Source organism: Dicentrarchus labrax, unplaced genomic scaffold (assembly GCF_905237075.1).
Source record: "Dicentrarchus labrax unplaced genomic scaffold, dlabrax2021, whole genome shotgun sequence".
In the NCBI taxonomy this organism is placed as follows: Eukaryota; Metazoa; Chordata; class Actinopteri; family Moronidae; genus Dicentrarchus; species Dicentrarchus labrax.
In genome coordinates this window covers 3,879,783-3,905,039 of record NW_026136705.1, presented here as the reverse complement: position 1 = coordinate 3,905,039, position 25,257 = coordinate 3,879,783, and the positions used below count along the sequence as shown (strand labels likewise).

Sequence of the window (25,257 nt, the reverse complement as noted above, 5' to 3'; positions counted from 1 at the left end):
GACACTTTTGAAATACAGCAGGTCTAGACCGTACTCCTTATAAAATTATTTACAGAGACCCAAAAGTTCCCACCATGAGCAAGCTCTTGGCAACGGTGGCAAGGAAAAACTTCCTTTAATTAATAATTATCCAATAATAATAGTAATATTAGCAGTGAGAGTGAAGCAGGACCATGGCAGCAGGCACCACCAGGATCCATGAGAACCTGCGAGACGAGGTTTGAGTTCAGTTCATTCAGGTCAAAGGGATGCTGACTCCCTGGAATTAGTATCATTGGTAACGCCTGTGTTTACAACTCATAACATAACCCTGTTGGATGCCATGAGGTTGCAAAAACCAAAGGGAACTAAGCAACGTCCAACTGCCCAAGCAAGCCAACATACACAATAGCAGCACCCTGACCCTGTCTGACATAAATGGAACACAACCTTAATTAGTATCATTGGTAACGGCTATGTTACCCTAGTTTTTACTATTATGAGTGCTTTGTATTATTATTATTATTATTATTATTATTATTATTATTATTATTATTATTATTATATATTACAGGTGGGTATTATTTATTTTGTTCATACCTTAAGTGCATTGTAGTTGTAGTTGTAGTCTGATGAGCAACCACAGGAATTCATTTTGAATTCAGTTTCACTTTCCTTGTCTGTTTCATTTTATCATAAGGCACTTTAAGTATCGGTTCACCCTACCCTTTACTGGAAATCATGAAATCTGAAAAAGTATTTCCAGTAAAATGCGACTGCTGCAAAAAAACAAAAAAAACATACAATAACAAAAGACATTTTACACCGATCATCCCTGGTGCTCATAATGTGATGGCTGATTGGTGTATATTAAATATTTCTTATATGATTAAAAAATTAAAGTTTCGTGCAGTGATTCTAGATTATTATATGTTTGTACAAATACACATCTGTAACATACTTTGCCAAGAAAATACATTTTGCATCAACACTACTTTTGATAAATAAATATATATATATATATATATATATTAAATAACAGGTTTTTCCCTTTTCTTAGGAAGTTGGCAAATAAGTTAGCCTTAAATGACTCACGTTGTTGTTGTTATCACATTCTACAGATTAGTATCTGTGATCTCACCCACCTATTGTAGGTGTGGCATGTGGCTATATTAACTCCAACCACCCTTAAGGTTACAGTACTGTACTGCTCACGAGACTTGAGGGACCTGTGAATCATATGGAAAAAGGTAAGAGAAATCTCTGTATGCATATGCAAACATCATGAATACCTTTTAGGAAGACTAAAAAGATGCATGCTGGTGTAAGAAAGTTTTACTGAGGTGACATCTATGTGCTGTGAATCAATATTTGACACAAAGGCATGTATATACTGTATATATAGATAGAGTTAGGGGGTAGACTGAATTGCTATTACTGACTAATTAACATGTGAGCAGCATTTAGATATCAAGGTGAAGCTAATTTTATTAACTGTATATACTGATCTGTTTTGTATGTACAATTCTAATCTTCAAAGGTTATAATTTAAAATATGTGCCAACCATTGCCCAACCATTGGAACTGGCAGTCCAATAGTACAGTCCAAGATAACCAAATTCTCTCTTCAATTTCTTTTTGTTTTGTTTTGATTTTTTAACATCCATTAAGGTAAATGAAACTGAAAATCAAAGATGGCAAATGGACCAGCCCTATCCACAGCTAGAGGAGGGGAAATTTACTTGGGAAATGAAATCAGAGATTCCTTCTCTCTGTTGGATGTTCTCTATGCAAACCAGTTTGAAGGAGAGACTTTTGATGCAAATCTTTGTGAGCAGACGGAGGAACACTTTTACAGAGGGGCCCCACCCACATGGTTAAACTTTCACATTAGTGAACAGCCAAAGTCCAATAATGAAGGAACTCCTTTTATTAAAAGGGAGGGTTACAATCTACTTGTGGAAAAAATCCGCGAAAGAAAAAAACGATCTGGAATATCAACTGTTAACCTGTTCCACCAGCCAGGATGCGGGGGAACCACACTGGCCATGCAGGTGTTGTGGGAGTTCAAGAAAACCTTAAGATGTGCAGTTTTAACAGGTTCAACCTCAGACATCACAAATGTAGCGGAGGAGGTGGTCCACCTTTTCACAGCTGGCAGTAGAGGCCACCAGAACACTGTACTGCTGTTAGTGAATAATGAGCAGATTTTGGAAAATCTGAAAGAAAGCATTATGATCACAATTGCTGAACAGAAGATAGTCACACATATGCCTGTGGTGATTTTACTCAGCTGTGTTAGAAAGGATGCAGTTCTACAGGGTGACTATGTCATCCTAAAAAGAGTACTTTCTGACACAGAGAAACAAAAATTTAATGAGAAAAAGGAGGAGCTCAGCCGAAGACACAGTGATAAATACAAACAATTCTATGGCTTTCACATAATGCAAACTAATTTCTCTCCGGATTACATCAAGACAGCATGTGCTGTATTCAAAAACATGAAAAAAGCAAGGAGACCGCTGAAGACACAGCTTGCTGCCTTCCTGTCCCTGCTGAATGCCTACGTACCAGGCTCCTATCTCCTGGAGTCTCAGTGCCTGGACTTCCTCAAAAGTAAAGACCCAAGTCATGAAGACCTTTCACTGGAGGACAGAATGATGCCCTTCAGCGATCTCATTATCACCTTCCAACAAGATATGAGAAGTGAAAAAAAAGTCCGCATGGCTCACCCTATGATAGCACAGTGTTGTACTGAAATGATGGCTGAGGCAGGTGTGACCAGAAGTGACACAGCAAGAAACTTCTTAACCTGTTTGTGCAGAGATGATGTTCCTCCATGTTTGCATGGTTTTATCAAAGACATGCTCACCAAAAGAGAAACGATAATAGTAGAGAACCCAATAGATGGCACAGAGAAAGAGGAGAAAGAAAAGTTTTCAAGACTGATTCAAGATATTACAAAGGAGGGCAATCGCCAGAGTGCATTAGTTTTAGAGCGTGCATCAAACACATTTGTTAAAAATCCTTTTTTTCCACAAGCACTTGCTCGTTTTTATTACATAGTACTGAAAAGACTACAATCTGGCAGAAATGTGGGCAAATAGAGCAAAGGCCAGAGATCCACAAAATTCATTTATTGCTGATACACTGGGCCAAGTCCATAAGAACCATTTGAAGAGCAAAGAGTTTCTGCTAAGCCAAGAGAAATCTTGCAACTGGCCAGAAAGGCAATTGAAGCTTTCAAAGAAGAAGAACAACTTGCTGAAAATGAACTAGACACAGACATGAAAGAAGATGGCGAGACCAAAGTCTCGCATATTTTTAACGCCAGAGGGCAGTTTGGTTACCTGAAGGTTTGCAACCTTGTGTATGACCTACTTGTCAGTCAGAATGAAACCTGGAGAAGAGTTCTCACAAAGAATGTGTCCATGGGCTCTGTCCTGGAATTACTTGGAGACAACAAACTTTTCAGATTTAATGATCTAATAAACAGCCTCAGAGATGAAGTTGAGAGAAAGTGTGCATTTTTTTACCAATATCTAACTTACTCAAAGCTTGACATGATGAAAGATGATCCCCCATACATTGACAGAGATGTCTCAGACTGCTACAGGAAGTATGTCAGAGACTCCTCACCAAGAAATTTCGAACAAAAAGGCACTGATTTCATCCAGAAGCTTAAACAAAAGTTGGCTGACACCTCCGCCGGAGTACTCACATGTCTTGACAGAGGATGCACTAAATCAGACCTTAAAGAAATACGTCAATGGTGGGAAGAAATCTGTCAACGTGAAAATTCAGTAACAGCTCTGGCCAACCACATCTTTGCGCATATCATGTTGATAAATACTGGAGAAATGTCTGATTGCCAGTCTTTAACTGCATTTAGGCAGAAAAGGCCCCTGAGCTCCAAAGATCCACCCGAGCTCCACATGTTAGTCCTCCTCTTGTACTGGCCTACAGACAGTGAAGACAAATGTGTCTCTGACCTCAGTCAGTTAATTCAGTGTATGCGCAGCTCTTATGAAAATGCATATAAGACATACTTTCGATCAAGGTACCTCCAACCTCTGTTTTTCATCGGAAAAGGTCAAGATCTGAACAGAATTGTTCACAGAAAGGTCCTTGAGGAATTGTTTCCTCAGCAAAATGAGGAAACCAAAGAAAATTGGAGCAATGAGAAGATTTTCCAACATTCAGAGGTCCAAGGACGCCTTCTCAAGGTTGAAGGGGTGGTCCGACACTACAAAGTCTACGCAACTATTGGTGTCAAAGACATTGAGGTGGATGCAAACCTTCCAAATCGTCTCTGGAAAAATCGCCCTGTTTCCTTTTACCTTGGATTTACCATCAGAGGTCCTGTGGCCTTTGACATCCAGACAAAAAAGGGTAAGAAGGAGAACATACTCGCTTAATCAAATACCTATATGGCAGAAATTAAAAATTGGTTCCAGACTTTTTTGTCTCAAATGAACTTGTTCTGTTCTGTCACAAGAACAACTTTCACAACTTGCAATACCTATGTACTTTTTTTGAACATTAAATATACTGTAAATGTAGTAAGTCATTTCAGTCCATAATATGAGCATGAATCAACATAATAAACCACCAATGAAATAGTCTCTAAGGTGTTTCACTCATCCAGAAAACATAATGACCCTTTCTGTTATGTTGCTATTGAGGGTTAGGGATTTACCTTCTAAGTATTTGGTTTGCACTTTTAATGACTATTAAATTGTGCTTTACCTTGCCACTACCTTATAGTATTTTTGCTGGTTGTTTCATTTTGATTTCATTTAACTCTAACGTCAGAAAATATTCCAGTTCCAATTAACTGTTCGCTGAAAGGTCTGTGGATGATCCGGAGTAACTGAGACAATGTTTTGGAGTCAAATTGCTGTTGAATTTTTTCTATGTTATGTTTCATTGCTGTGTGCAGCACTAACGAAATCTCATTCCATTGTATCAGTAGAGGTCTCAAACACCCCTACCTCAAAACCTGGGCAAACAAAACCAGAACAGTCTGCCCCGACAGATACCACTAGCGTAGTAATGTGCAAAGGAGAAGTGAAATGATGACTTCACATTGTGCCTTCAAACATCATTGCAACTCTCTTGTAAAAAGTATTTGTTTCAGAAGTAACGTGTCCATGGACTCTGTCTGAAATTACTTGGAGACAACAAACTCTCAAATTTAATAATTAAAAAAAGCCTCAGAGATGAAGTTGAGAGACAGTGTTAATTTTTTCATTATAAGCTTGACATGATGAAAGATGATCCCCCTACATTTATATAGATGTCTCAGACTGCTACAGGAAGTTGTCGGAGACTCCTCACAACATTCGAACAAAGGCACTCATTTTCCAAAACTTAAAGAAAATTTGGCCACACCTCTGCATTTAGGCTGTGCAACACTAATGAAATCTCATTCCATTGTATCAGTCGAGGTCTCAAACACCCCTGCCCCAAAACCTGGTCAAACAAAACCAGAATGGTCTGCCCCGAGAGATACCACTAGCGGTAAGTAATGTGCAAAAGTCTAAATTATCATTGAGAAGTGAAATGATGACTTCACGTTGTGGCTTCAAACATCATTGCAACCCTCTTGCTTAAGAAGTTCTTGTGTTCCTTGTTTTAGAATGTTAACATAATGAACATTACAACTTTTAGTAATCATTGTTTGTTTGTCTGCTTTTATCTTTCATGGCAGCCTCGGGTCAGCATTTTGTAGATCGCCACCAGACAGCTCTGATTAGCAGAGTGAGAGATACAGAACACATCCTGGGTAAACTCAAGGAGATGGGGTTCATCTCAAAGGAAAAGAATGATGCTGTGGCAGCTTTAAAATCCCCACAAGACCAGATGGAGGGAATTCTTCAGTGTTTGACTTCAGCCAGCACAAGAGGCAAAGATGCTCTCTATGAAATCCTTAAAGGGATGATGAGTATGAGGCCTCTCATCCTTGAGCTTGAGGAGTCTGAATACAGGAGCAAAACTTAAAAGTAAAAAGAAGTGCTGTAGCTTTGGACACTAAGAGAACATTTGACATTGAGATAACAAAAACCAAAGTACTTGTGAAAATAGAAACAGGAAAGAAATAGAAAGAGGTTTTATTAAATATAAAATTTTTGTCTAGACAGCACAGAAAGATGTGCCTTTGGAAGCATTAATATATGTTTTCCACTGGATTGTTCATTGGACTTTTTGATATTTTCTTTACTACATAGTTGTCAGGAGTTGAAAGGAGGGAGGAAGATGCTGGACAAAATGTTATCCAGTTAATATTTAGCCTCCTTAATGTACTGGTCAAACGGTTACTTTTGAGTAATGGACTTATTCATGTCTGCTGTGAAAAGGAATCCATCAGACACCTCAGGTGAAAAGAGACTTTATTAAGGAAACTAAGCTTCTAAAACGTTATAATTTACATCATTTTATTTAGCGTTTTGTTTATGGATTTATAAAACCTCTTACGACTACTAAAGACTAAGAAAGAAACATGTATTCTCAGTTAAAATAATTTTGTATCTTTATACATTTTTGTAATATCAGTCTTTTGATTTTTTAAATCTTTTAATATTCATTGTTTTACATTAAGCAATGGGTCAAGCAAACCCAATGAACTTGTTAAGGATGCACGAACATGTGTTTAAATACACTGATTTTGTAATTTAAATGTTGTTTAAATGGCAGAGAATGTATATGTATGTTGTATGTTGTGTTTTTTTTTTTTGGGGGGTGTTGGCTTTTATTGAATAAGACAGCTTAAGATAGAGAGGAAAGGGGGGAGAGGGAGGAGATGACGCAGCGCAAAGGGCCACAGGTCCGATTCAAATGGTCGCTGCAGCAAGGTACGGCGTTTTAGAATACGTGACGTTTGATGTTTAACTGTAATGTGCTTGACTAAAGGCTTTGAAATGTTACATTTGTTTGATTAATGAATGAAGTCCGTTTGTTTTATCTGTATAATCAAAAACCCAACAGGGTTCCAAGACGATCTGAAATGAATTTTTCCATGCTAATACCCAGTTTTATTATAAACTAGATTCATTTGAATCATGTACTTTTTGTGATTTTTTTTTTTATTTTAAATAAAAGAATTTGATTATGAATCTTTAGTATTTTCAGTTTCTCATGAGTCAAAAAAGTTTTTTTTTTTTTTTTAAAAAAAAAAAACAAAAAAAAGGTTTTATAGTGTCCTACTGATTGTTCTTTTGGTGATTTCATCTTGTCTCCATGTACTTATTTTCAAGACAAAAAAAAAAGAAAATGATTATGTATCTAAATTAAGATAATTTTCAGTTTCCATATGCACGCATGTATACATCATTGTAGTCACAACATTTACTTTAAAAAAAATAATTGAATCGTTCTAACGCTGGAAAAAAGTAGACAGGGTTTTATTTTCCAGAGGTCACAAAAGAATGTCAAATATGAATGTGTACACTGTAGTTATTTCAATGCAAATTATCATCTTTAATAGGAATGCCAGGAAATAAATATACAAAATCAAACCGGTATTCCTTTGCTAATGACGTTTAACATCTGCGGTCTACAGGTCCTATTGGTTCATCTGAGCCACGAGCCCCTCCAGCTCCGGACGGCCCTTGAAGCGTCCTTTGTAATCAGCCTCGGTGTGCTGAGGGGGAAAACAGGGAGGGGAGAGGAGGAGAGATTGTTAGTGTTAAACATTAAAGAAAATAATGCGTGCTTAAAGTTGCATATAATCATTAGCACTTATAAAAGTATTCAATTGAATGTTTACCAGCACAGATGCTACATTACTTTAATGCAGACTTGTGTTTGTTAAACCACTCTGCCATTAACACAATTGATGTGTTCTCATGCAGTCAATTAACTCGTCACAAAAATGCTTAAACTGTCTTTACATATAAGCTTACCAAATACTAAAATTAATGATTTCTCTTCTTATTGTTTGCACATGCCAGAAACAGCTGATAAGCATTTCTGAGTGAACTGATCACTGAAACATTGAGAAATGGCCGATTTGTGTAAATTAGACCAAACACAACTGATTCCAATCTCAAATCGGAGACATAACCAGGTTCTGAGGTTCTTTGATTTACATGATACAGTGGCCTAAAGATGATTCATTCACTGTTAGATAGCATGTTGTCAAAAATGCAAGTGGTTTACAGTAAAAGGAAAATTAATTATAAAAAAAAAACGATGTGCAGGAAGAACTGAGATATGAAAAGTAATGCTGTTTTTGTAATGCCATCAACTGTTAGTATCTTTAAAGTCGCTGTGCTATGATTGACTACATCTTCCTCTTGGATTGAAGGTGGCCGGTTGAAACCGACCTCCCAACTCTACTGTCATCATGCTGACTCACCTCCTTCACAGAGAGCTGAACTCCCTCTGGCTGATTCTTTAAAAGCACTTCCAAGAAGATGGGACACAATGAGGCGTTCAGACGGTTCAACTAGACAAACAGATAAATAATTCAATATTCAGGTCTTCACAAAGTCTCAGTACAGTAACAGAGCATTCAGGAGACAGATTTTACCTGGACGACTCGCTCGTGAGTCTTTAGGATGGAGTCGACATTCAGCTTGGTGCCTTGCTCTTGCATTAGCATGACCTCTGTGGTCTGGGTCTGCAAAGCATAGCTGCCAAAGCGATAAAAAGTATGTATATATTATTATATATAAACACAAATGTAAGCATAGATATGTTCTCATCAAAAGGATCTACTCTACTGCTCTGCAAAGGCGACACGAAGGCTTCGAGGATTTGAAGGTTTCTATTTGTTTCAGCCTTCTGACATTAATCTACGTTAGTCCACAGTGGTAAAATACCAGGTTTAAATGGAATATATGCATCACAGTTCACCATACTGCATTTATATTTTATCATCTTAAACTCATAGTTGTTGTAAATAAGTAAATTAAGGCGAGACACTACTGTTTATTTTTCTTCAATAACATCTTTTTCTTCCAGACGAGTGGAAAGATTTCCAACACTTTGTTTGTATCTCGATTTCACCAAAACTTAACATGTGATAATGTCTCATTTGCATATTTAAACGTAACATTTCAGAAAACTTGCGATACAAAACATGATTCTCTTGATGCAAGTAATCAAGAGGGCGAGTTATATTGTGATATCTATTGGTTAAAACGTTTAACCTATTCAACTGTAGTGTCTCCCCTTAATACACACAATTCTTCACCTGCACCCTCTAATGGTTTCCATCCCATATCCCCCTGTAAGACTGCCTGGAGTGTAACATCCTTTGTAGTAATTAAAGACAGTTAACGTCTTTCTAAATATCCTCACCTTTCTGTCACTTTGATGCCAAGCCTGTTGCAGAGGTTGTGGACGTACTGGGAGTAGTGCTCCACCAATGTCATGTCATAACCGGACACTTTCACATTTAGAGACCCGTACACTCTTTCTGTTGTTTCCACGATCGGTTTCATCTGCTGTTTATATTTCCTTTTCTTTGACTAAAAAAAAAAAAAAAAGAAGACATAAACACACTTTGCAAGTCACTTCCAACTTTTTTTTTTTTTTTTTTAGACATACGACAGGCTGGGGTTGTCATCTTTAGCTTCAAGTTTCACTCCAATTATTACAGGTAGTTTGTCTTGTGGTCCAGCAGAGGGCGCTCTTACAATCATAAACCAGCCTACCCTATTGCATGCCCTCTTGACCCATCAGTAAACTAAGTTAATAAATAACAGTATACGGGTTGTGTTGTGAACAAATTTTATTAATTTAAATGAGTTCAAACATCAAAAAGAAATAAAATGAGGCAATCTCATGAATCTAGTCACGTTTCTTCAACAAAAGATCTTTCTAAAATAAAAATAAAAATCTAATCTGGTTTTAGAGTCTTACCGCTTCTCTAGGTACAAGATGTCTATACCTCCCAATCCCTTCGGTCGGCATGGATTTAAATTGTCTTTCGCTTACAGAAGCTGTGTGTGAAGAGAAGAAACGTCCATTTTAAATACTATATGAACCTTCCCCCGCATCTTGGTTCACGTTTATCTGACAGCAGTAACACACTTTATTTTGGACATGCTCATTTATTCATCGTAGTTTTTAAATACTTACCCCAAGCCGGATGCTGGATGGATGGTGTGGCCCTTTAAATACAACGACAGTATTTAAGTCAGCGAGAGAGAATTCATATCACAGATGATCACTTTAGGGACATATTGGAAAAACTAAATCTGTTGATTCAAATTTTCAATAAGTCAGGTTTGGTAAAACTTGGGTCGTATCTTTTAAGTATTATTTTCATCTCACGTATTGGTAATAATAACTGGAAATCCATCAGGTTTTAAACAATTGAATTTCTTACCCAAACTGTCTGTTGTGATGATGCATCACAGTTTTCTGACCTACTCTACTGACTGCAGATGTGTGCACACAGTTTTACGTCTCAGCCGCTCTCACTTTCAATTTTAAATCCAACTAAATTTAATTAATCTGGCTACACTTTTGACTTGCTGGACTTTGATGTAGCAAAGTTATTATCGAAACTAATAGCCACAATTGCCCCAAACAGTGAAAATAATACCCAAAAGGCATCTTTTAAGTTTCATATTTTAAAAAAGATTGTTGTGGTTGTTACAATGATCTCAACTGAGAATGAAAAAAGAAAAAATGCTTAAAAAGGACTTACCGGCATAATTTAAGTGCTTGATTTAACACTAATGCGTGTTGTGTGACAGACACCTGCAACTGGACAGAATACAACAACATCAATTTCTATATTTACAGAATAAGTTACTCTCATGACATACGACTAGTTTTAAATACAGCCACCTTTAAGGCTGTAAAAAGAGACATTTTATCGTCTTTCCACATGAAAAGATCTCTTTTAAAAACAGAATGATGATAATAATAATAATAATAATAAACAAACTATATTGGGTTTTAGTGGGAACTATCTCCTGCCAGAGCACCAAGTAGGTTTTACAGAGACAATAAAAGAAGCCAATATATGCAAATATTAAAAATATTATTAGCTGGTTAAATTAAATGGTAAAGCTTTAACACTCTTCTGTAAGTCAAAGTACAAATTAACATCTTTGGACAAGTTGCACACTGGTGAGAGGAGACTAAGATGAACAAATCACTGATAATGTATCGATTGATAATTAATTAACACACATTAATCAGCTCCAGCTCTCCAGTGTGAAGGCTGCTGGTTGGAAGCATTGAATATATTCACACTGTTCTCAAACACACAGGTGGAAATAAAGCCTCCCTTTTACAGGAACCTGAACAGGTTATATGGCAGCAGCAGCAGCACTGACACTGTCAGTGGTTATTAATATAATCTCTGCTGTGACCTCTATGAAGAAACTCAACATCCAGAGGACAGAAAACTAAAAGTTACCTTTCGAAACGCGGGATTCATGACTCAGCCTCTCTGTGTGTGGAACAACGAGGAGTTGCAGTCTGATTCTGCAGGTTATTTACATGAAACTAGAGTTAAAATAAAATACCAAAAAACAACACATGTATCGGCTGCAGCTACTGCGTCCGGAAGTCAGTCCGTCCTCTTCTGCGTCCGTGGTTTGAACTGAATGCGATAGAATAAAGGTTCCGGGATGGAGCGATGGTCAGAGATGGGGACACTTAAGTCTCTTGTTACAGTGTACACACACAACACACACACACCCACACACACACAGACACACACACACACACACACACACACACACACACACACACACACAGAGAGACTTCAAACTCGTGTTTTGGGACTCGTGAACAATCATTATGTTTTCCATAATTAAAACTTACAGGCAGGTTACAGGTTCATTGTTGACCACGTTACGTTAATGTTACCATTACGCAACACAACACTGTTGATTGTTTCAGATAATATGGCAGCAACAGTTTTGCTTTTTTTTTTTTTTTTGTGAACACATTTTTTAATTGCAAATAACACAGAAGTAACATATACAAGTGTTTAAAGTACTTTGAAGTGTTTTGCATTTGGCTAAAGTGTGTTTGTTTGGTACTAATTGGAATGATGTTAATTACAATGTCATTGACTGGCTGAGGTGTAACATCTTCTAGATTTGTTCTTATTCTGGTCCCACTGAGCCTGCACAACAGGGAGAAGATATACTGTAAGTGTATGTTCATGTTGGAAGAATCCAGTTTCCTTTAAAGGAAAGCATTCATTGTGTGTTTTCTTCATATTGCAATAGCCTGTTTAAAGTGATCACATAACAAACAACTACTGATAATGTATGCTAATAGATAAAGGAGTGATAATAATACAGTAAATGCTTTGAATTTCTTACATATAGCTGTGCAGTATTCTTAGTAGACCGGATAGCAGCAGATGACAGAAGGCTCATTACAACCAGAAGAGACATATGACTTTTATTTTTTAGAGACTTGAGACTTGACTTGGACTTGCAAAAAAAGACTTGTGAACATCTCTGGTAATGGTATTGATATTATATAATAATATAGATATTTTTGTGTTTTGAAATGTAGAAACTGTGAGGCTATAGACTGCGGAAATTATGTTATATAGTTTTTTTTAATGAAAACAGCAAATTCATTCTTACAACCCATATTTTCACATTTTAAAAGCCATTTAATGCTTTATTTTTTAAGGTCTACTATGTTCAGTATATTTGTATTTGTTCATTTGTAAGTTAAAGTTAAATCGTGTACATGTGTGTTTACCTATTAACAAAGGACAACGTACACAGCTGCGCACATTTCAACAGGCTTTATTATCATGTAATAATTATTTTATTTTGGCCTCTCACAAAATCACTCGTATCAAAATAAAAATTGACTTTTAACATTCAAATATCTCAGGCCTAACATAGCATTATCTAGTAAAGTGCAAAATTCCTTATCACCTGAAACGGATATTTTGAGAATAATGTATGAGCTTGTGCATAGGAACATATGACTTTTGTTTCTTTTTTAAACAATGCATTAACTACTTCTTAAAAGCACAACTATGAAAAGCAAAGTCATCCAGTAGCCTATGTAAACTGGTATTAACACATTGCATTTCTTTTTTTTTTCTAACATCATGCCAAGCAAACAAAACTTTTAAAGTATCCATGCACACACGCACATCCTTACTCTTTGGCTTGCAGTGTTTTTATCTCTAGCATGAAACAATCGCGACACTCCATACGCACGGGGACTCATTCAAGTAGATTGTTACTGGCCTTTGCGTGTTTGTTGTTGGCTTGTTTTCGCGAGGATACCGATCAAAAGGCTTTCTATGGTGATGGAAAACTGGAGGAAACTCAAGGAATACAAACATCTTCTCATCTGTTCTTGGAAAATTTAAGAAGCTCTCTCTCTCTCTCTCTCTCTCTCTCTGCTTAGCACCTGTTGTATAAAAAGAACTCAGGTGAACCGGGTGAAAATCCTCGAAACAGATTAGGTCAAATTTTCGACAATACTGTTTTAGGCATTTCGTAAAATGTTTAGCAAACTTGGTAGAAAATCCGGCATCGTAGTCATGCAGAGGTTTTCCTAAATTCAGTTTGAAGCGTTTGAGTCCCTCCAGCCACATTCTGTCACTTTACATTCACTTTACTGTGTGTGTGTGTGTGTGTTTGTGTGTGTGTGTGTGTGTGTACGTTATACAGCAGACGTCTTTCTAATATAAAGCACCTTAATTAAAAGTTCAGCAGTATGCGACACGCGGGGTTAAGCATCAGTTTCACATTGGCAGATTCTCAGTGCACGGTTAGTTTTTAAAATCTCGTAGGGAGGAGGGTTTGAGGCAAAACGTGGTAGCTGCTCGAGTCCGTAACTGTACATTCAAAAAGAGAAGATGGGTCGCGACGCTAAAAACAGATGTTACAACATCTGCCGCACTCATGTGTGGATAAAAAGGTCCAATCCAAAGTGCTTTTAATTGGTGTAAAAATATATGTGTGCAAATCAAGTCCTCGGTTAAACCCCTCTCTCCTCCTCGTCCTCCTCTTCTCCGTCCTCGTCCTCTTCGTCATCTTCCTCTTCCTCCTCGTCCTCCTCCGGGCTGTACAGATCGTCGGCGAGCTCGCTCCGGTCGTGCCCCTCGTCGTCGTCGTCGTCGTCCTCCTCCTCGTCTTCCTCCTCCCCCTCGCTCCTCATTTCCTCCACGCTGCTGTCGTCGAGGTCGTCGTCGTCGTCGTCCTCCTCCTCCTCCACGGCCTCTTCCTCATTCTCCTCCTGCTCCTCCTCCTCCTCGAGATCTGAAAGATGACCTGATGGGTCGACAGAATTACATTTTCTTACTTTTAACCACTAACACTCTGACATTTAGCTGACTCATACCTCAACATGTACTTTGATACCTTGAAACTACCATTACTACCTTAACAATAAACTACATTTCTCTGGGTAATGTAGTAGTGTGCCTGTAGTGAATTATCAGCTGTACTCCCCATTCGCTCTATGAAGCATTTTAGTGCACCTAATAAACTGGTATATCTATATCAGCTATATCTGATCACAGCGCGTGGAGCTGACAGCGGTTAGGACGGATTTGAAGTTGATTTAATAAATGATAAAACTCCTTACACAGAGTACTAATGGCAGCAACAATGTGACATGGCAGTTCCTCATCAAGGAATTTTCTCATTTCTTCTTCCATCATCACTCCGAGAACCTCCGTCTCCATGTCGACGTATTCTGGGTAGAACATGTTTTTTCTTAGCTGCCTACGGCACCTAAAAAGCACACACACGCACGCACGCACACAAGCACGCACACACTGGATTAAGTGTTTGTTTTTTTATTGACCAAATCCAAATCTTTTCCATGTTATTAATCTATACAGATGTGCATATTGTACAGCCCCAAGCCCTGAATGAATATAAAAGCAGTACTTACTGTTTCCCTGTTGTTTTGTAAGCCTGAAAAAAGGTACAAAAACAGATGTTTGGACACACAAATTACACACAAAGTAGATTTCCATAAAAATAACTCAAGTAACAGTCGTTATTTATTGGTGCAGCCATATGCACAAGGGGGATTGGAATCAATTACAAATGTCTTCTTCAAGCTATATTTTAATTCACTTAGTTAAACAAAAAATCTGAAGACATTCCTTCTAAATTTATTACACGACAAACTCCGCTGCATATTCCAGATATCTGCTTTAATCTCTACTAATTGTGAATTCAGTTGATTCACGTAAAGGTCCCAATACTGCTGAACATTTTCTATTAGCTATGGCCTTTTTATATACTCTGAGGAAATGGTTGGCAGTAATGTAAAGTGTATGTGATTTGTGCTTAATGGGCCAAAACTCTGTGCTGACTGATGCGTCTCACCTCGATGAACCGGAAAGGGTCGTTCTCCTGCATGAGGCTTTCGATCCCACAGCGGACCTCCTGGAGACGGGCCTGGTCCTGGCAGATCCGGGAAATGTTCTTCTGGATCGCCGGCCCGTTGGTGTCGCAGTGAGTGCGCGTGCATTCGCGCAATCGGGTGACGAAGCGGAGTACTTTGGCCTTCATCTCCTCACCCAGCCTGGTCAGGCCCTGCTCAGAGTCGTCCATAAACTTCTACACGAGGGAGGTGATGAGGAGGAAAAGAGAGCGAGCACAGGATGTTATCAGGATGACACATTTGTTTGGGGAATAGACGGAAAACTGGTCATTCTTTAAGCAAAATATCAAACATTCACTAGTTCAGGCCTCTCACGTGAGGATTTGCTGCTTTTCTCTGCGTTACATTACCGTAAATTAAATATTTTGTGTATCCATAAAAACACTGCATGTTAAAAGACACATTGTAGGAGCTTCAGGTGAGATTACAAACTATTTCAAACGTTTGCAATCTTACCTTATTCTGCCTCTCCTTCTCCTTCTGCTCCTGGAGTTTTCTCTCTGCCATGCTGTACTTCCTCTCAACCCTGTACAGCTGCTTATCCAGCGTGCCCTGGTGAACATGTTGCAATAGTTATGATTTTCAAATATTTCAAATCACAAATATAGCCTCCACCACCACAGCCTACATGCACTACCTGCAGTCAAAATGAACTGGGAGTGTTTTCCCCGATTCCTTACTTTTAGCTGAATCAGCTCTTACTGTTGAAATCCAAAAATCTAATATTGTATAATAACTCAGACTGAAAACGATGCCACTTATGCAACATGTTGAATTCAACCGGTTTCTGGACTGAATATCCAGAGCGATGAACTGGAAGCCTCTCAACGTCACACTCTTGTTCAGGAGAATGAAAGCACAGGAAGTGGATTCCTGTGCTTTCACACTCCTATAGAAAGAGCACAAAGTCATGTGACTCACACTGATTCATTTACACACACACACACACACACACACACACACACACACACACACACACACACACACACACTGGACAACAACTGGAAATGTTCATTCATAAGGATTCCAGACTCATCACAAGACTTTGTGTGAGCAAAACAATGGACACGCGGTTCACTGAATGGAGCAGGCCACACGCCATATTCTCCCACACACATTCACTTCAAAATACAATAATAATAAACACTTAAAATGTAATGAAATACTCCCACAATAGTAACAATACAGACTTCTAACTGATGATGATGAAATGTGTACCTTGAGGTCTTTCATGGTGTTTTTCAGGGTCTTGATTGTGTGTCCCAGGTGTCCTCCCTCTATGGTGCAGGCGTTGCACACACACACCTTGTCATCCATGCAGTAATATCTGGAGAGTCACACACAGGATAAAAACAGGATTCATGCTTATAAATGTCAGATCTACCTTTAAACAGAGTATTGAACTCACTACTGTAGTTCAAATAGTTGCGTCCTCAGTTAAAAATCACATTAACAGAGCAATAAGTAGGTCCACCTGCCTCCTACCTGTATATCTCATCGTGATCTGGGCACTTCCTCTTCCAGAAGTCGTTCATCGGCTCCGTCAGCGGATGCTCGCGGAACGCCGGCAACTCCAGATGTGGTTTCACGTGCTCCGGGCACATCGACACTTCGCATTTCAGGCACGTCTTGACCGCGAACATCGGCGCAGCAGCGGTGGCAGCGGCTTCCTGCTTGTCGCCGTCTTCCTGAGAGACAGAAGCAGCAGAAGACCCCTCCCCGGCTGCACTGGTGCCGGGGGCCTCCGCGGCAACTGATGGGCAGTAGTCGCACGGAACGGCGAGCGTGCCTCTAGTCTGCTGTGTCGCCAGAGAAGACGACAGCGAGTCTCTGGGTCTGAAAGCCGTGGCAGCCGCAGTGGTAGCTCTGCGCCGGTGCCGGTAGTCGTCGGCGATGTTGGCTAGTTTGAAGTTTTTCTGAAAGTTGGTGCCGCACCGGTGGCTGTCGCGGCACTCCGGGCAGCGGAAGCGACCTCGCTCCGCTTGACGCTTTAGGCGGTCCAGGCAGGTCTTGCAGAAGTTGTGGCCACAAGGAAGCAGGTAGGGGTCCCGGTACAAGTCCAGGCACACTGGGCAGGTGAGCTCCTCCTGCAGGACCCTGGACTGGTCTGACTGGGCCGAGGCCATGTCAGTACCCAGACTGTGAGGTAATGAGGGTGAGCCGGAGACGGAGGATGTAGTGGATGGTGAGAAAGAGGAGAAGGGGAATGAGGAAGATGGTGAAACGTAAAGACAAGCAAGGAGAGGGATAATTGGAGGAGCAGAAAGGCAAAACAGGGTGGAGGGGAAGAGGGAAGGAGGCAGCAGGTGTCCTCATGTAGACCTTCGCCCTTCGTAGATGTCCGGTTGCTGGAAGAAAGAAAGAAGAAATGAAATGCTTGTTATTAAAAGCGTTTAAAGTGGAGATGAAACCACTGGTCAAGGCATCAATTAGCTGACAATTATTCTGTCAATGAAGTCATTTATAAAGCAACAATTGTAAACATTGACTGACTTTGAATTTGTCAGATTTTGTTATTTTGTGGGCAACAAGAAATTAGAAGATGTTACTAAAGGATCAGGAACAGTGTGATGGCCATTTTTCACTAATAGACATTTTATTAAGTAAATAAATGACTATTATTTTTGGTTATAATCAATCTGCTGGCTGCTTTCTCAATTAATCGGGTTAATCATTTACACAATTAATATGTCAGAATATGATGAAAAATACACATGAAAATTGTCCAAAACATGAATGGTGATGTCTTTAAAATGCATTTGATTAAAAGAAACTATAAATATTTATTTATATAAGTAAATCTGAATCCATGAAATGATTCATTTACAACAGACAACTGTTATTCTCTTTTTATCTGTCATTTAAGATTAACTACATATCTTTGGGTTTCAGACTGATGGTGGGAAAAGTGTTATTATTTACTACTTCTGGACTACTTATAGACAAAATAATGAATTTATTTACTCTGGAAAATAATCTGCAAGAGTCAGTATTTAAAACACTGATTAGCTGTAGATGTAAAGGTGATTACACCTTCAGTAACCAAACAAACATAAGACTTTGACTACATGTGAGTGCCACTGATTTGATTATAATTTCCTTCTTCCTGTGGGTGCAGGGGGGGGGGTAAAAATGAAAGTAAAACGTACTTTAACTACAGGCCTTCCGACAAACAAGCAGATTTCCCCCCTTGCTGCTGGGTTTAAGCTTGTTACAAACAACCTGGACTTCTGTTTTAAGGTTTAAAGGCTGCGACCTCGGAGGAGGGGTTTTTTTTTTGACCTGCCAACCTGCTGTTGTGTTGTTTTACATGAGACAAAAGGTGGTGTCCCAGTTAGTGGTTGCAGTGGTTTCCAGTCCTCCACCTGTGTCAGCCTTTACACATAACACCGGCCTACAAATAAAACAATAAAGAAAAACATCTCACCGTGTATGTCGCATGTTTTTACCCCCCCTTGGTGATAACCTTACAGTAGGTTAAGCTACCTTCCCTCTCCCTGTTCGCTTTACCTTTAATCTCCCGCTGGCTGGACTTGCTGGGACAGACAGATATAGACAGACAGACAGGCTTGTTAGCGACACCTACCCCGATATTGTTAGACACCGGTAAGCTGCCTTCCAGTACAGCCGAAACACCGCTTTCCAACGCCGTGTTTACACCGCCCGCACACGGCGAGGCGAACGAATCGAAGCCCGAAGCCGCGGTGCACCTGTCGACCCGTCGGCTAACATGTTAACCGTTGACGGCCGTTAGCTCCGGTTGTTTTTTTTTTTTCTGCGTCCACAAAACAAAAAAAGCCCCGGTGTGTTTCAGGAAATATTCCAGTCATCCGGCGTTTGGTTTACTCATCTGGAGGTTTCGGGGTTTTTTTTGTAGGCTGTTAAAAGGACGAGTCGACGCTCACCTGCGAGACGGACAAACGGACGCTGCTAACTGACAACTGGGCAGGTTGATGCGGGCAAAATGCTCCCTTCAGGGAATGCTCGTAAATTCCCGTGTTACACTGTAATTCACCGTTAAGTGGTTGACCTGCTGAGGGCGCTGTTACGTTCAGGGTCATTATATTGTTATGTAGTTATAGGAGGGTTCAGGGTTGGGAGAGTTGCTTTATCAATGTAATTCGATTCAATTACTAATTACCTGCTTTAAAAATCCTATAATTCCCAGAAAAGAAATAGCAATAAGAAGAAGTGATGCAGGTGTGTTCTGTAAGACATCTTAAACAAGATTTTTAGCATCAAAATAATCTTTTAGACTCTAAATCTGAATCTAAACTGTAATCTGATTACATCTGTTTTTTCTGTTACCTATTCAGTACCCTAATAAGTTAGTTAAATGTAATCTGTTAACCCCCAAGCCTATATATAGTTAATTAATTATTTTTAGTATGTTTAAAATCAGTCTTAGTCAAGTCTTGTTGACCGCTGTGGATGAAGGAGTATTGTGATCCATTACGGTGGCCCTGAGGTGCAAAGGACAAAAAAAACACTGGATGAAATACTAAAACAAATTAGTTAAGTTTTAAATTAATTAAATTTGTTAATGTGCTTTTATAAAATATTTAAAAACATACTGTGTTTTCTGTTTGGTTGTTGTGTTGTGAACCTCACACTATAATTACTTAGTAGTAAAATAAATACTAATCCATTACAATTAAAGGTCCTACATGGAATATCCTACTAAATCAAAAGTACAAAAGTGTTCACAATAAAAATAGGACTATTTGTTGTGTCCCTGTGATTGATATATTATTATATATGACATATAGCCTAGTACTAAACATTAGTTTTAACTAATATACAGTTTATTTATTTGTTTTATTTATTTTAATATTTATTCCAGTGCTTTCCCAAACTAGATATCAAGTCCACTCCAAGGGGTCACCAGATAAATTATGGATAATTTGACCTCTTTAGGCATTGGATGGCTTTTTAAATGAAACAATGTGAGAACTGACTCTCAACGTGGGTAAATTCCCAGTTTGAACCATAAAAATTCAGAATTTCTAATTATTTCCGATGTCTGAGCAACTTCCTAAATTAGAGTTGTAAGACAGGCAATGTGTTTGTCCTGCCACGAGTCTGAGTCTCTTGGTTCATAGTTTTTCAAATGTTTTGTTTGTTCGGTTTTGCACTTTGAGCTCCACAGGTTTGAGTTCCACCGGCAAGAGTATGTATTTTGTTGGGGGGGGGGGGTGAACTGTCCCTTTAAATTTAATGTTTCTGACAGTACCTGAAGGCATCAAACATCAGTATAGTATAATAATCTCATTCCAAGTTTGATTTTATTTCCAAAACGAATACAAACGTTATTTTTGATAACGTTTTCATAATAGAATACATATAATACATTTGAATCAAAGGATACAGGAAATCCAATGCAATCTGATACAATAATTTTACCTCCTATCTATATTTATAAGTTTATTTAAAGTATATTTTAGTGAAACAATAGTAATGATAACAATAATAATAGGAAGAAGAAGAAGAAGAAGAAGAATGCTGTGTTGAGTAAAAAATATCTAAAAACTTCAACCTAATTTGAAAGAAAATGTTTCATATGCCCATCCACCTTCACAAAAATCAATGATACAGAATGATTAAATGAATCTTGTGGGACATACAATCAACTACAGCCTCAAACGTTGCCATAAAGTTGATTTTACACTTTTCTTACACAGGTGTCAATGTCATTTAGTCTATGTTTAAGTAAAATATTGTAATGTTGTCAAGCTAATGTTTGTTGTGTCTTCATTGTGGTGTTAATAGTGAATCACTGTCCAGACGTGGGAGGAAATCTCACTTTGAAGATGACAGGACCCCGAATGGTGAAGCCAAGATAGAAAAGCCTTGGGCTCTCCACTGAAGCCTCAGGTACAACCTCTTCTTCAGCACAGATTTTATTCTCTCCAGCCCAAACAAACGCTCTTTGTTCTTTATTCTCCTGTGGCATCGTGGTTAAGTAGCATACCCGGACTGGGAGAAGTATATCTTGGATTTCTGGGACTTGCCATACTTTCCCATTGACCCACATGTCATTGATCAGCCTCCATTTCTCCTTCATTCTCTTCTCTTGTCTATCAGCTAGCTCAGCAGTGACTTTTTCTTCCACGATTGCATCCAGCCTTGATTTGTGAATCCATTTGCTCAGTCCAAAGCCCTTTCCTAGAAAAAATAGAGGCAAAAGGTACCGACCTCGAAGGTACTTGGCATACTTGGCTCTCTCAAACGCTTGCTCCATGAACGTGACCTGCTGCTGCAGGTCAGGACCAAACACGAAGTCAAGAGATAGTTGTGAAGTCTCTCCTCTTGTGTCTTGTTCCTCGTCCCTGTCATCATCCTCCCAGGTTTGTTGTGTTGTGTCTTCTGACCCGTCATCCTCTGTGGCCTGTTGTTCCACCTCCTCCTCATCCTTTTCTTGCAACACCAGAGGCTGTTCCTCAGGCCAAAACAACAGCAGAACCAAAAGGTAAAACTCAGGGCGTCTGCGCCCCACTTCTGTGCCCAAGAATCTGTGTATTATTGCTTGGAGTTCATTCACCGGGGTGAGCTGAGGAGAGTTATGCATCTTGTTGCTCAAGAGGATGTTGGAGAGGATGTACTTCTCCGCTGCTTTGACATCATCAACATTTGCCTCATAGGTGGTTTTCAAAACATCTTGGATTGCCTCTAAATCAGACACTGTTACTTCAGTCTCCTCAAACCCGGCACGTCTTCCTTTTGACGTGAAAAGGCCGTGATTCAGACGATCTAGAAGTCCTGGGAAGCTGATGGATTCAGCCGCTGTTCGTCTTGTGTAGTGTTCATAACACAGTGCAACGTCCTTCCAGAAGTAACATGGCTCTGAGGTTGTCATGTCAGGCTTGGAGTAGGTTAGGTACCATTCAAAAAAGTCAAACTTGGCTTCAACTCCCATTTCTAACGTTTGGATGAAGTTCCTGTGTTCCTCTGAAGATCTGAGTTTCTCAAAGACTATCTTTGCCACTTGAATGAAGCCAAAAAGACCTCTGTTGTTGAAGGTATTTGAAATGCTTGCAGTACTTCCTGTGTCCCTCATGTCAGGGCTCTCTTCTTTTTCAGCTTTCCTCTCCACATCTTTAAATGCTTTAAAGGCCTCTCCTGCCCTGTTTAAGATATCCTCCAGTCGTGTGGCTCTCATTAAATGGTTCTTTTGAATCTGCCCCAAAACGTCAGCCACATAAGAGTTTTGTGGAGCTCGTTCAATTGCTTTCTTTGCCCATTCTTCAGCTCTTGGATAGTCACTTCTTCGGATGTAATAAAGACGTGAAAGGGTTTGAGGGAAAATGGGATTCTGTCTCAGTTTATCTGATGCAGTTTTCAGGACAGAGACAGCATGGTGGAAATTCTCTTGATCCATTATATCTTCAATCAATCGTGAGAACTTATCTTTACCGCTTTCTCTCAATTCTCTCTTTGTCAGTATATCTTTGATGAACTGGATTGTGTGTGGTTGAGGCTGATTTCCACAAAGTAAGACCATCAAACTCTTCACTGTTGTACTCCTGGAAATCCTTAAGCCAGCTAGTTTGTCCACAGCTATCAGTGCAAACTTTGGGTCAGTCAGGCATATATGTTCAGGATTGGATGTGTTGATGAAGGGAGTAAATGGCTCCATTCTTTCTTCAAACGGTGGGCCTCCATGGATGGGATCAGGTGGTCCAAGGATCTTTTGACACTCAGACATCAGGAGGTAGGACTCAGGAATGTACCCATTCAGCAGCACCAAAAATGAGAACAGTTGTGTGTTGGTGGAGCTTGGGTTTTGTTGGACATACTGAAAACACTGGTGCATTAAGTCACTCTGTTGCCTCGAATTCAACATCTCCTCATCAACCACTAGGGTTTCTTCTCTGCTGTCAGGGGCCGCAGTTTCTCTTGAGTTACGTTCCATGATGGTAAGCTTAAACTTCAAGATGAAAATCCATTTATTTTTCTTCTAAAAGATAGTCTTCAAATACCTAAAGAGGTGATAACAACAGAGCCAATGTTAATCATTACCTTTAAAAATGCACAATATTTGACATCCATCAGCCATAAGAATTTTGACCACTGACAGGCGAAGTGAGTAACAATTATCTCGCTATCATGGCACCTGTCAGTGGGTGGGATATATTAGGCAGCAAGTGAACATTTTGTCCTCAAGTTGATGTTTTAGAAGCAGGAAAAATGGACAGCGTGAGGATTTGAGCGACTTTGACAAGGACACATTGTGATGGCTAGACGACTGGGTCAGAGCATCTCCAAACCTGCAGCTCTTGTGGGGTGTTCCCGGTCTGCAGAGGTCAGTACCTATCAAAAGTGGTCCAAGAAAGGAAATGCAGTGAACCTAGAGACAGGATCACTTTCTAATAAGGCTTTATAAAGGGTTTTTAGAGGTGGGATTAGTCAAACAAACAACTGGATGGACGTTGATGGCTCACAGAGGATGAATTCCAATAGCTTCGGTGACTCTCTGACATTTTCTGTAGTGCCACCATAAGGTTTACATTTGAGTTTTTTAGGGAAATGTCTCAATAACTATTGGGTGGATTGCCAGTGCTTATTTGTGATCTAGTGCCACTATCAGGTAAAATCTTTGTTTATGACTGAATTCCTGCAAAATATAAAAATTCTAGTACTAATTGGAACTAATATGATGAAGATGGTGAACATTAAACATCAGCATGTCATTGTGAGAATGTTGGACATTGGCACTTAGCTCAAAGCACCACTGTTCCTTGTACGGCCTTGTCTTGTTCTAAGTCTTAACTATTGTGTAAATTGTTAACAACTCATTTACCAATGGTGTTTAGATCTTACATTCAAGATCCTGAAGAAAAAAATTATTTGTTGACATAAATATTGCAGACCACTTTGCTCTCTGCCTCATTTATATATTTGTAACTGCAGACCTGATGGTTTATTCCCCTTTAATAATGACTTATTAACATTTATAATTACAGACTTGCTGGCTTATTAGAAGGTAAAAAAGAAACCCATCAGCATTTATTACTGATTTGAATATTAGTGACTCACGATAGAGGCTTTTCACAATCTGGATTTCTGGATACTGAAAATTTCTTCTCATAATTAACTGAGACAAATAAGCAATAGTAAATTATTTCATAAACATTATTAAGGTTAGTAACAACTATAAACCATTTTGTAACTGGTGAATGATCAGAAAGTGGTATTTACTAAATTTGTTTAAACAATAGAGATTACTTACAACGACATGTGAACAGATCTATAGAATTAAACATAAGACTTCTCATCAAATCACAGCATCCCAAAAAGAAAAATGTCCAGGAATAATAAAAATTAAAAAAAAGTAAAATTTTGATATAAGGTAAATATTTTCTGGAAGTGGTTTTGAAACTAATTCATTCATTGAACTAATTAACAGTCACAATGCAGTTAAATTAAATGAAAAGTTTGAGCCAACTTACCAAATATTGCTTAAATCATGGCAGACATAATAAAACCTTTTTAAATAACAACCAATGAAAAAATTAAATATCGTTACCTGTTTGAAATCCAGTAGGTGTGTGAGTGACTAAAGGTACTGAGGATGTCTTTTATAAACAGTTTTAAACCACGCCTTCTGCATACTGTACATACTTGTACCTTGGATACGGCGTACCTGTCATTGTCTAGCATATTATCACAACAAATGGACTGTACACAATAATGCCTTCAATAGTTCATGCTTGAACGACAGGAATCCACTTCACTTTCAATTTACGCTTCAACAGAAATGAAAATAAGATTTTATTTTCATTTTCTGCTCACTCATGTCAGGCAAGTTTCCTGTAAATGACTGTTTACTTTTTACCTCATAAGCCTGCGTTAACCTTTCAATCAAAATGAAACAGCCTCACCCTTAAGCTGCTAACTTTATTATGAAATCATTTGAAT

At 38.9% G+C, this 25,257-nt stretch overlaps 3 protein-coding genes and 1 pseudogene across 7 annotated transcripts; 1 reads left to right on the top strand and 3 right to left on the bottom strand.

Annotated features, from left to right (window-relative positions):
* Positions 1–1,108: 1,108 nt before the first annotated feature.
* LOC127363991 (sterile alpha motif domain-containing protein 9-like) lies at positions 1,109–5,995 on the top strand (annotated as a pseudogene).
* Positions 5,996–7,434: 1,439 nt separating this feature from the next.
* mrpl48 (mitochondrial ribosomal protein L48) lies at positions 7,435–11,534 on the bottom strand. Its single transcript, XM_051401018.1, has 8 exons — positions 11,363–11,534; positions 10,643–10,701; positions 10,069–10,100; positions 9,850–9,929; positions 9,286–9,455; positions 8,513–8,615; positions 8,339–8,428; positions 7,435–7,621 (listed from the first exon to the last, which is right to left on the bottom strand). The coding sequence occupies exons 1-8, from the start codon at positions 11,381–11,383 to the stop codon at positions 7,544–7,546; spliced, it is 633 nt and encodes a 210-aa protein (XP_051256978.1). The 5' UTR covers positions 11,384–11,534; the 3' UTR covers positions 7,435–7,543.
* Positions 11,535–12,706: 1,172 nt separating this feature from the next.
* On the bottom strand, positions 12,707–19,312 carry zgc:92594 (uncharacterized protein LOC436996 homolog). Of its 2 annotated transcripts, XM_051400989.1 has the most exons (9): positions 18,926–19,312; positions 18,630–18,733; positions 16,825–17,687; positions 16,558–16,666; positions 15,796–15,891; positions 15,282–15,515; positions 14,839–14,861; positions 14,527–14,675; positions 12,707–14,210 (listed from the first exon to the last, which is right to left on the bottom strand). In XM_051400989.1, exons 3-9 carry the CDS (start codon positions 17,463–17,465, stop codon positions 13,918–13,920), a joined length of 1,545 nt encoding a protein of 514 aa, XP_051256949.1. In that variant the 5' UTR covers positions 17,466–17,687; positions 18,630–18,733; positions 18,926–19,312; the 3' UTR covers positions 12,707–13,917. The 2 variants fall into 2 exon arrangements, with proteins under 2 accessions (XP_051256949.1, XP_051256948.1); XM_051400988.1 differs by lacking the exon at positions 18,630–18,733.
* A 1,293-nt stretch (positions 19,313–20,605) lies between these two features.
* Positions 20,606–24,956, bottom strand: LOC127363971 (sterile alpha motif domain-containing protein 9-like). 4 transcript variants are annotated; one of them, XM_051400981.1, is made up of 3 exons: positions 24,866–24,883; positions 23,453–23,649; positions 20,606–23,318 (listed from the first exon to the last, which is right to left on the bottom strand). In XM_051400981.1, the coding sequence occupies exon 3, from the start codon at positions 23,249–23,251 to the stop codon at positions 21,113–21,115; it is 2,139 nt and encodes a 712-aa protein (XP_051256941.1). In that variant the 5' UTR covers positions 23,252–23,318; positions 23,453–23,649; positions 24,866–24,883; the 3' UTR covers positions 20,606–21,112. The 4 variants fall into 4 exon arrangements, with proteins under 4 accessions (XP_051256941.1, XP_051256942.1, XP_051256940.1 ...); XM_051400982.1 differs by lacking the exon at positions 23,453–23,649 and having other exon boundaries at positions 24,866–24,956; XM_051400980.1 differs by lacking the exon at positions 24,866–24,883 and having other exon boundaries at positions 23,453–23,946.
* Positions 24,957–25,257: the final 301 nt, after the last annotated feature.

What these genes read in the sequence shown, in the direction of transcription:
- LOC127363971 (XM_051400982.1), bottom strand. Translation starts at nt 23,251, where the DNA reads ATGGAACGTAACTCAAGAGAAACTGCGGCCCCTGACAGCAGAGAAGAA.
- zgc:92594 (XM_051400989.1), bottom strand. Translation starts at nt 17,465, where the DNA reads ATGGCCTCGGCCCAGTCAGACCAGTCCAGGGTCCTGCAGGAGGAGCTC. An exon ending in GATCACGATGAGATATACAG is followed by an intron (nt 16,667 to 16,824) that starts GTAGGAGGCAGG and finishes GTGACTCTCCAG; the next exon opens with ATATTACTGCATGGATGACA. An exon ending in AGAAGGAGAGGCAGAATAAG is followed by an intron (nt 15,516 to 15,795) that starts GTAAGATTGCAA and finishes TCCCTCGTGTAG; the next exon opens with AAGTTTATGGACGACTCTGA.
- mrpl48 (XM_051401018.1), bottom strand. Translation starts at nt 11,383, where the DNA reads ATGAATCCCGCGTTTCGAAAG. An exon ending in CAAGCACTTAAATTATGCCG is followed by an intron (nt 10,101 to 10,642) that starts GTAAGTCCTTTT and finishes TTGTATTTAAAG; the next exon opens with GGCCACACCATCCATCCAGC. An exon ending in CTCACGAGCGAGTCGTCCAG is followed by an intron (nt 8,429 to 8,512) that starts GTAAAATCTGTC and finishes CTGTTTGTCTAG; the next exon opens with TTGAACCGTCTGAACGCCTC.